General features: G+C 40.7%; 1 protein-coding gene across 1 annotated transcript; it reads left to right on the forward strand.

The window, feature by feature from the left end:
• The first annotated feature begins 3,508 nt into the window (after positions 1–3,508).
• LOC139732476 (uncharacterized) lies at positions 3,509–11,122 on the forward strand. Its single transcript, XM_071643339.1, has 6 exons — positions 3,509–4,126; positions 6,149–6,470; positions 7,587–7,732; positions 8,467–8,547; positions 10,033–10,289; positions 11,041–11,122. Exons 1-6 carry the CDS (start codon positions 3,509–3,511, stop codon positions 11,120–11,122), a joined length of 1,506 nt encoding a protein of 501 aa, XP_071499440.1.
• The last annotated feature ends 756 nt before the right edge of the window (positions 11,123–11,878 follow it).

Below are 11,878 nucleotides of genomic sequence, written 5' to 3' on the forward strand. Positions count from 1 at the left end.
TAATTCATAAACAAGCCGTACAGGTTAAACAATACAAGTTGAGTTAGCAAAAATTTACCATTTCCATCGTTGCTATCTGTGATTTATAGTTACTCACCTTTAGTTTTTTTTCTTAATCATACAACGTTGCTTGTTATACACTCTCTTTCGAAATTCATGTAATCACCTACATTTGTTTCATTTTTGTATCTTTTTCATGTATAAGTCACTTTAAGTGCACCTGCATTCGATGGAATTTAAAGGTACACGGAGTCACGAACCCGGTTCATTCTACTACAAAGGTTTCGGGAACGCGGCAACTTAAAGCTGGCGTTGTTTTGTTCGCCTTAAATGACTGATAGATCACGCTTGAATCGTTGGTTTCAATTTCTAGTTTTTTCCCCTGCACCTTCTTAGGATCCTAATGTATAGTTTTATGAATGTATCAACTGAAATATAACACTACTTTAAATATTGCTATCATAATAACCATTCATTTTTCAGCACTTTTTGGTTTTTTCCTCTATATCTAAAATTGTATTTGAGAAGTATTTGCTACATAACCCGGAGTGTTATTTGTCATTTTTATCTCAAGTTTGGTCTAAAGTTGCATTCGTGCTCCGTACCTTTTTGTTCACTCTATTTCTGCTGGGGCCTACGTTTGACAAGCTTGCTTTAAAGTTGGTCCAATCATATTCCTCTGACATTTTCACTTCGATTCAAATTTTGATAAATTGACAGCCATGTTCTATGTCAGTTATATTTTGTTGAACATCCAAGTTCTATTTTGTTATACTTGATGCAATTTTCCATTGAGAAATATGAAAATGAATTGTATTGAATTGAATTGAATGTACCTGGAGAACGGAAACATCTACAATGTCACGTGTTCGGGGTATAAGGTTCCTTAATGCAATAAAGTGTACATTGATGTGGTTATGTAATATTGATGTAGTACGTAATTACATCTTGAAAAAAAACTTTTTGTAAGCAGTGGCTTTGACATTTGCGAACTACTGCGATGCAGCATTAACACGGCGGAGACAAAATGACGACGACGACGATGATGATGATGGGGATGATGGGGTTGACGATCAAAAGAGTGCTCTTGAATATGTTTATCTTAACTGTAAATGAAATCACCAATGGTAATGATGGAAGCATAACATTAAATATGTGATCAGAGTGAGGAAATGGACCAATTTCTAAATATCATTAATGATGTTTATAATAATAATACTAATTATAGTAATAACAATAATAATAATAATATGAGAGTGATAATAGTGATATTAATAATATCATTATAATTATTTTTATCATCAACATCATCATTATCATACTATCAGTATACGTATATATTACTTTTTATCTTTTCACACTTATTATGAATATTGTTATAAAAGTTTCGCTGAAAGTAAATATTCCATTCGTATACGAGCAAGGCACTCTCATTCTTCACTATAACAATGCAAAAACACATAAAGTCATACCGAAGAAAAATAAAGGTGGATTAAGTTTTCCCTTCAGATAGGTTACCACCTGTAAATTCAATGAAAGCGGAAAAGTAAGTGAAGCACTGATAGAATGTGCACATGTTCTATCGACGTTCTACTGGCGAGTACTGCGACAAATTTATCTCTTGTTTGTACCCTCTTCATCTGAAAGAGCCACAAGTCCATCACTGTTTCCAAGCCAAGAAAAGAAGAAGAAAAAAACTCTACCATTTTCCGTACAGCATTCTACTATACAATAACATTAGAAATTGTTGAGTACTCATACATCTCAAGACAGCGTAATCATGTCTAATTTCACCAATCTATTACCACTTCCTGAAGCCTCGTGTTTGTGTGGGGGAAACTAATCCACAAACAAAAAAAAAAATGTTAAAAGGGCAATCCAGTCCAAACATAAGTTATTCTGATAAAAAGAGTAAACTCTTACGAGTATAACAGTACAAATTTGACTGAAATCGGACGAAAAATAAGGAATTTATGACATTTTGAAGTTTTTCTAACAGCTCTTGTACAGTGGATATGAATATGCAAATGAGTGAGCGTACCCATGTCATAACCTCACAACTTTCCATTGACCGTGTGCAGAAAAATAACGAAAATTCAATGTTTCTGTCATTGGAGTCTGAAGCATGATGTTATTCCTGGTTGAATAACTTCAGAAAAGTGATCTGTTAGATATACCAGGATTTGAGCCTCGGGCACAATTGCGTTTGAATGAAATTAAACTTGAAATATCAAACTTTTATTCGCAAAATATATGGTAAGATGTGAAGGCATGACATGCTCACTTTGCCATTTGCATATTCATATCGACCGTTCAAGAACTGTTCCCTGAAAAATTAGTGAAACTTCAAAATGTCTCAACTTTCATACTTTTCAACCGATTTCAATCGGGATTTTACCGTTGAACTCGTAATATTTTACTCTCTCTTATCAGATAACATATTTGGACGGGATTTCCCCTTAAAGTGCAATATTCAGCACAATGTATACAGACAAAATGAAACTGAGCTTCTAGTCTTGGCAAGTGGATGACCAATAGACCAGTTCGTAATTCGTCTTTGCGCATGAGCAGAAAAAAGTAATTTGCTCCAACAGGCATGCTGGTTTGTAAATTCACTGAGATAAGCATCAGTGGTGTGATGACTATTCATGTGATCCTTATAAATAGTGCTTTCCAGCACATTCACCAAAGAGTATATTCCTCGTATTTGGAATGTATTGATTAAAAAAAAAATCGAAATACATTTAGGGGAAAACACTATTATGTTTCTATAGGTTGTTACACACCCTGTTGACAGCTCATTCTGATCATCTGCTCTGCACAAATGTATTCTTTGTTGAATATCAATTGCATACTATTAAACTGTCACGTCGGGCAAGCTCATGCATTAAATGCTGCCTTCAGAACACGTGAAGCGCCTAACCAACTGATAAAAAAACCGTCATTGGTACCAATGCACACAATGAGCTAATTACGAACTGTCTTATACCCGGTGGTGATCACATGACGTCACAGTGACCACTCCATACCACACCCGTCACAGCTTTGACAAGTTTGTCATACACTATAATGAGGTCACAAAATCTAGCCTAATAACTGTGTCTTGGCCCATATAGGAAAGTAGAGAACCCGACAATCACATCCCTTGAAAAGGTTCGAGGCATTGCGCATTCACAGAACATGAGGGCGGGAAATTAGACAAAAACGGCGTCACATTCACCTGCGGATGAAATCCGCGGTAAATTCGAGCCACTTACAGAAGCCTGAATCCATTCTTTCCGAGGAGAGGAGGAATTCCACGAAGGTGCAACAACATTTTTAGGAGAAATTCCTTTGCTAACGCTATGCAGGCGTGCAATGACCGCGCGAGTGGAGGGCAGAGCGTCTGACACGTAAATGTGCAACGGGGTATGAAGGTTATATCCCGTAAATTGGAGAGGAGAAACCAAGAGGCGGACAGCAAATTCTAAGCTCCGTGTTTAATGTCAGACTTTTCCAGTCGTGCACTATGGCCTCACAGCAAGTGAACAAGAAAATGCAGCCGACGGAAACTAAGGTTCGTGGTCGTATGTTCCGAATCAAGAAGACTTGCGCTCGAGTTCGCCTCTTGGGTCTCGACAACGACGAGGCTCGCCTAGACATCGCCATACTTCGGCGGATCCTTGGCGTAGGAGTCTACGACATGCGAGACGTCTTTCGCCGGGGTGCGACGGTGCACGTGGATCTGACTCCGATGGGGCAATCTCTCCGGCGATTCCAACGCAGCAGCTCACCCTGGAACGTGGTTAACATCATGCTGGCTAACGGAGAGCCCGCGGAAATGGCAACCACGTTCTCCAATCCAGCGGCCTATTTCACGGGGAAAAAGAACATGCAAATTCCCTTCACCCGATCGAAGCCACTAGTCAAGCCGGAGATGACGGGCAGGGTTGTGGAGGCAATCTGGAAGATTTTCGCGGAAGCGAAGGAAACTCGGCAAGATGTGGAGGATCTCCTAGGCAAACTAAAGAAGGTGTTTAGTAAAGACGAACTGCGGGTACTCCACAGCGAGAGCAAGACTCTGCTACAGAGATTCCGACGTTTCTTCATGACAATCCCACTCTTCTTTACCATGAGATGGGGAAAGGTAGGAAATACATGACACAATTCCCTCAAAAGTACTCGCAGCTCTCAACTCATACAAATTCTAACTCAAATTTTATTACGTTATAATTCAGAACAGAAAAAGCGGGTTTCTTTTTTTTTTGGGGGGGGGGGGGAGGGGTGAAAATATTGTTTCATTTTTCGTAGGTTGCCTACAATGAAAAAAAAAAAGGTCAATCGAGTCATAACTCACTTTACTTCTGGGCAAAGAACGACATCCCAGTTTTAATTTACACGCGCAGTCATAGATTTCTAGGATTTATCGAATTAACCTACAAAACGCGTGTAAAGAGCTCTCTCTATAACACACACCTATTGGGTAAAAGAGAAATTATTGTGAACTACACATGTCTTCACATGCCAGATCGTTTTCCATCGCCTCAAATTTATGGTGTGTGTTTGTGCATGTGTGTGTTGTGTGTGTGTGTGTATGGGGGGGGGGTGGGGTGGGGGGGGAGTGGGGAATTTATACCGATATACCTGGTAATCCAACTTTTATGCATACCTCTAATAGACGTGTAAGTTGATCCTCACTAGAAGATTTGCCAGAGGCAGACTTACCCGACATGGCAATATGTGCATGCAAACTGGATTGAGTATTAAAATGGGTTCAATAGGGATGCAATCCATTATAGCTCTATACTATACCCTCGCAGAAAAAAAAACAAACAAACAACAAAATAAACATCAAAACGGAAAAAACGTATAGGCTATCCATAATATTTTCCAATACATTTTAGTTGAAAATAAGGTCTTCTTTATCATGGGCAGCCTCATCAGTGTTGCCACTGCTCTACCAGAGTGCCTTGTCATTATCATTACCCTAGCGTTGCTAGGTACCTATTTATACACCTGAGTCAAGAGCCCAGGGTCATGACATGGTGGATAAAATAGTCAGGCGTAAATACTCAGTCGTGAGTGATACACGCCATTAAAACCAAAACAACAACAACAACAACAACAACAAAAACATCTTGTCCAACATGTCCAAGGACGTAGGCACTGAACGGGGATCAAAACTCGAGTCCTCCGATTGGGAGTCGGGAGTCTGCCGGAATCTTATCCACAGCGCCCCCACTGATTGGCAGTTGATTGACCTGTCGGGCAAACACCAAGGAAAGCGTTTCTAAAAGTGGGGAGTCGAAATTCTAGCTCTAACCACGGAGGTACCTCCATGCTCTAACCACAAACAACACCTAATATGTGAAGCAAAGTTAATGATCCCAAGAATGCTCGCTAGTTACGGTCTTTATAATGGAGGATATTACTTTTTACGTATGGAGTATAGAATTAAGCCTGTCCAAACACAGGAAAAAAAAAGTATAACCATTGATAATTATGTTACACATAAAAAAAGAATGCACAGAATGAGTTTGAGCTTGGAATTAAATAGTCATGAGAATCGGACAAATTACCGCCAGGCCCTATAAAGAATGTGATTTTACCGACTCAAGAAATTATCAGTGTCTTAAATTATCTTTTAACAACCATGCCTGTCCACTGCAAATGGCCTTAACGTGTAGAGTTAGTCTAGAATCCGAACTAGAATGGCCTGAAATCGAGAGAGTTCTGTAACAGTGTACCAACACTGGAACTGACCCAATCCCAACCCTTATCCTGACATGGTATCCCTTTATCATAGACAGGACTGATCGTATATATGAATGTATTTTTTCTGTTTAGTATTAGTTTGGATACATATGAACTCTATAATCCAAGCAGATAATGAAAGTGATATGCCCAAGTCACATAGGCAGTACTTGTGTATATCTTGCTAGAAATGGATATAGATATTTTTGTCATTTGTTTGTTTGGGTTTTTTTTTTTTAGACAAATCGTATCGTGATGAGCATGCCGTGCTCGTCTTGTCACTATCTTTTTATTTATTCAGCATTCAGGGCAAACCAGAATTTTATGATATGTTTATTTGCTATAAATGACTGGACATTTTGTAGTATGACTTCTTATAATGATCCTACATGGATCATTGTATTTTGCATCAAAGGAAGAATGGTCGACCAACATCTTCCTACATCCTGGCTTCACCGAGCTCGCCATCCAGAAGGAAATTCGTCGTCGGGCCTTGGTCATCTATAAACGACGTGGTGGTGGACGGAAGAGCGACAGTAGGAGCGAGGCGAGCGACCTCGACGACTCCCTCGTCGAGTTGGATGTCACCCTGACGCCGGGCAAGGCGACGACCACGACCCGCATCCCCGTGGTGAGCGAGGCAGCCAAGTGTGCGGTGGTAGTGGACACATTGCTGAAAGACGCGGCCAAGACCGGCATGATGGTTATCAGTCTGGACTGCAAAGGTTCTCCGAAAGGTACACCAACAATCCGCCATGTGATCCGAAGTTTCGTGTTTCATTCAGCCACTGACACGTTGATTGATTGATTGGTTGATTGATTGATTGATTGATTGATTGACTGACTGATTGATCGATTGGTTGCTTGATTGATTGAGTGAGTGAGTGAGTGAATGAGTGAGTGAGTGAGTGATTGGTTGATCGATTGATTGATTGATTGGTTGGTTGGTTGATTTATTTATGTATTTATTTATTTATTTATTTATTCATTCATTCATTCATTCATTCGTTCGTTCATTCACTCACCTATCAATTCAGCCAAAAGACGGACAGGCACAAGAAAGATTATCGATGATCCACACAATTAAAAAAGCCCGAATTAATATTATCAAAAATATCAGATGTTATCCAAGCCCATGTTATGCTGTGAGATTAAGTACAATTCTATTCCGGATAAAGTTAATACTGGGATGTAAGTGCAATGCTATACCGTGTTAACTTCAAGACTTTTTTTTAACCTTCTCATGCTTACAAAATTTTGCCCCAAAATAATGTCTCCAAGAACCAAGTGCAAGTCTCTCTTATTTCAACCGCCATCCGTCACTTCATTTCTTTTTCTTCTCGGAAAAACAGGCTTTGGCAGCATCAGAATTATGGAACACTCTCCTGTTAATATCAATGGCAAAAGCAGTTATCTTTCCAGTGAAATACACCTAGATACCTCTCTATATCTTAGTGTATCAACTGTTTTTTTTTCATCACATGCTCCTTTTCTCTTTCTTAGCTGTAACGTTGTACTTTCATTCTTGAAGGGCCTAGAGACTTCCTTCATAGTGTGATATAGGCTGTAATAAGAATATTTCATTGTCCTTGTGAAGTTCATAGTCGATGGTGACTTGGACTCGTGGAAAGCAAAGATCATAACATGCCACGCTGTTCACCATGTTTTATATTAATTGTATTATTGTTTCCATGTTGGCAACAAAGAAATTGTTATGTCACATGTCAGTCCTTTAACAACATACCCGTGAGATTTGTAGCCGCACATGCATGCACGCACCACCCGTATGTGAGTTGTATTTGTGACGTTGCACGTCCGCTGCTGAATAATGATAATTATCGTTGACTCCTCAGACGGACAGACATCGGTGACACTGGTCCAACTCTCGACGCTAGAGGGCGAGATTTGGCTGTTTGACGTCAGTGAGTGTCCGGGCAAGTCGTCACTGATGAAAGAAGGGCGTCTTAAAGAGCTGCTCGAGGCGGATATCGTCATGAAGGTGGGTCTTTCGCCTCACCATCTATCTCACAATCTATCATTTCTACAGAAGCTTGTAAGTAGAGGACACAGGAGTTCGCTTGTCAGCTGAAGTAACTTGCTACGCAACTTTACGTTTGGTTTTGGTCATGTCGTTGAAGAAAAGTGATTCTTGCTGTTTCCTGAAAAAAAAAATAAATTCAAAGATAACATATGTTGAACATAACATACGTTGAACATATCTATACGGACATTAACGCTAAAAGTCCTTTAATACACTCAACACGCATGCGCAATAGTCCAAATAGAAGTGACACACCGCTCGCGGATGTATACGTGGATTGCAACCACACCCCCTTCGCGCATGAACGGGTAGGTTGTCGTGGAAACCTACCCGGGGAGGGTTTTCGGTGTGTGTCTATTTTAAAACGGTACCCCTCGCTCTCTTCTGCGGTCTTATTGTCCGAGGCGAGGAATATTGTTATCCGGACGTTGTCCCGACATTGTCTGGGTGAGATCTGTTAAACAGGGCTCTATTCATGCGATTCATTTATGTCTCTGGTGAGATGCTGGCGGTAAAGTACGTTTTCAATTCATTTTAAAATCATGAAGCCCCATCCGCTGCAGTGCTCATTTTGGGCTAGCCGCTTTCCAACCGAATTGAGCCTTTTGATATCTCACTGATAAGATGATTGATTCTACCAGAACAGTCCTTCATTCCGATTCATCTCCTCTTGATGTCTTTCATATCCACAGGTGATGCATGACTGCAGAATTCCCGCCGCTAACCTGCACCGCCAGTTCGGAGTCAAGCTACGTAACGTCTTCGATACATCGGTGAGAAAGGGGTCTTTACTATCGTGTATCTTCCACTGACTCCCTGGGGTCAATTACAGTAGGAGACGCAATTGATATCTTTTTTGTCTGGATGGTAGTAACTTGTTGGCTGCTTGTTGACCGCGAATCCGACTTGAACGCTTATTTACGTATCTGAAAGTTTGCAGATATATGATAATATTCTGCGTTAGTATAGTATGTGTTTAAGTGTAAATGGCAATTTTTTTCCCCTGTCGACTGCATATAACCCTATATAAGGCCTTATTCACGTCCTTCGCATTGCTTTATCTCCACTTGTCTTGACTAGCAAATACTACTTGCTTAAGTCCTGTTTATATAATCATGTCACAATCATTCCAGAGCAACAATGTCCAAGTTCAAATTTTACTGAAGCAATACTAGAATTTCACGTTGTCCTCACTTGGGAGATACTTGGGATAGGACATTGTGGATATCAGCGACAGATCAGAGCCGTCAAGTTTTCTTGATGTTGCAGGAGACTTCCTAAAAACAAAATCAAATATTTCTTTACTTTCTGACCAGAAAGCATCATCGACTTTAGAAGGAGTTATATTTTACTGCAAGCAACACGCAAGCGTCTCTCTTGTGTCTGCCTGAGTTTGATTTGTGAATGTCGGCAGCCCTGAATGTTTCGTTTGTCTCAAAATCATGAAAGCATAGACATCTTTACACTTTCTTCTTTGCCTACAAGAACGACGCATTGGGCTATCAGGAAGGAGCAATAGAAAGGCCACTACATTATTGTACCATGTCGAAACTCCACATAAAGAAGGCAATTTGATTTGCTATGCTGAAAATAAGTCATGCCATTGTTCAGGGTAAATCCACAGTGCGGAAATAGCAAGGCCTGAAGCTGCGTTTTTACACCATGTTCCCGGCAGCCACGGCAGCCCCATTCGCCAGAAACGTAGTGCGCCGTGGGTAGATGAGACATTCTCCTGTTTTCCCCCTTTTGCATTTTATAGTCTTGTTCATTCCAATCCTCTCCCTGTTGAACATATAGCTATCTGACGCTATTCTCACGGCGTCTAGTCAGGCTAGACTATCAATGTTTTCAGTCGCGTCCGGCTACGGACAGCCTCCAAGTTTTGTTATGGCCTATTACGTGCCGCCCCGTTTCGTTGCGTTCACCCCGTTTTATCACTGCATACAATATTCCTCATTAGTACCGGGACTGTCGTGGCATTTTTTCCAATAGTATAAAAATCTGACATGGCATCCACGGCAATCACGGCCTGTCGCGTCTGCCTATCCCGTCTCACCACGTCGTTTCAAGTCCATCCCGTTTTGTCCATGGTGGCCTGAAACGGAGCTGCCGTGGTTGCCAGGAACATGGTGTAAACGCAGCTTTACTAGAACCATGAAGATGGCCACTGTACGTTCAACCTTTTGATGCTTGATGTTTGGCTATCAAATAATTGTGACTCTGCATACCCTCTTTCTTTCCTGTCATGACGCTCATAGCTGGCTTACGAGACTTTGCTGTACCAGTGTAACCTACTCCCCAGCGAGCAGACAGAGGAGAGGCCCCGGATTGAGATGGCCGCTCTGTGTGAGCTCCTCGGGGAGAAGGCCCAGTCCGACGTCGGGAAAGGACTGACAGACACCCTGGAGAACAACCCACACATGTGGGCTGACAGACCGTTGTCGGAAGAGCTGATTCAGTACGCGGCGGGAACCGTGCGCTCCCTGGTACCCAGAGTCTTCAACAAACTTGATCGGTAAGAGTGACAATTTAGTAAGGCTTAATGCGCACCTATACCGAATTCGCCATAATAGGTAGCTCAGATTGCTTCCGCAAGGTTTCTTTATCTGTGTATCGGTGTGTTTATCGTTTTCTGAAGAGCTGCAGTGTGTTCGGTCTGAATGGTGTAATACCAGCCTGTCAAGCAATAAACTTTACTTCAATTGTAAAATTCAGTTCATTCTGTTTAAATATTCGCATGTGTAAGTTTTCAAATAAAAAATATGCTGTGCATGATGAGAAAAACATAGTAAGACCTGCCATGTTTAATGTCTTTCCTTTGATATTCTATTTTACAATGTCCTAGAATGGATTCAACAACTGCTTACCATAGAGCCATGACGCATACCCGAGTTGACCAATTTAAGCACTCGCCACATCGGCCAAACATAGCCAAAGTGAAGTAAAACCGAATGTAAATTAAACAATTTATAGAAACGAGAACATCCTTTAATCGATGCATATCGGACAACGGGAATTTACAGACAGATGAATAGAGTGACAAATACAATCGTGTATGAAGTAAAAAATGGGGAAAAAACACCTGAAACCAAGGATTTTATCACCGTCATCTTAGAAAGTTGTTGCTTCACAAAGCCGAGAATCTACAGTATTTTTGTATGTATACAAAGTCAAATTCGGTATGACTCGATCCCCCTTCATCCGTAACACCATCCCCCAAATCAGTGACATTACAGTACCGGTATCCTCTTCACATTTTGACACAGACTCATTCACCCAGCCTGGCAGCAGTACTTTGACTGGAGGTGCGAGCACACACTCCTCCACACCCAGACCGCCGAGGAGTAGCGGGGAAGGCATCCGACGTGCGGGTGGTGTCACTTTCGCTGTCTTTGTATTCAAAATACATTGCAAACTTCGTGCTTCGTTTGATAAGTCTATTCATTTTGATACTTTATGAAAAAGAGACAAGTTGTTACGTGTTAATGTGAGTCATTGTGTTGTCGATATGATCGTAAAATTTCTCGATATAATCGTAACAAGCTTTTCGATGTCTAAAGAAAGCGAGTAAGATGAGATTTATGCGGTTACTTATCTTGTATTCTGTTCTTTCACAATTTCATATCATGTTAAACATGATGTTTCTACACACCGTAAGTTAGGTATGTGATTTTCGTTCTCTGTCGAGTACTAGAATTCCGCAGTAGCAAAAGATGCTGTGTTTAACGTAGATTATTGTAGCAGGGTAAACTCTTTAAAGACGAACGAGAACTCCGAGTTTGGCATGTAACTGCTGATGATGGCAGTTTTGTATTATGTTTACCAGTTCCTTAGTTCTTTGTCGTATAGTTGCAGATGTGATGTAGAAAGTATTATCTGTCATAAGTTTCACTCACTTTTTGCACGATTATTGCTCTTTTATTTCCTTTACCAGTGCCAAGTTCATTCATTCAATAGGCGACCTAAGTTGTGTGATCACCTACTACGTTTGGTATATGTATTTGTATCATAAACTTTGTTATGTATAGATATCGCTATGCCGAAGCGTATGCATGTATTCATTTCAAGTTATAAGCCTACCTCAAAATTTGAGAAGCTTGAAGA

The sequence above is a fragment of the Diadema antillarum genome, unplaced genomic scaffold (genome assembly GCF_040938485.1).
Source record: "Diadema antillarum isolate AM-2024a unplaced genomic scaffold, OU_Dant_1.0 seq00000423_RagTag, whole genome shotgun sequence".
In the NCBI taxonomy this organism is placed as follows: domain Eukaryota; kingdom Metazoa; phylum Echinodermata; class Echinoidea; order Diadematoida; family Diadematidae; genus Diadema; species Diadema antillarum.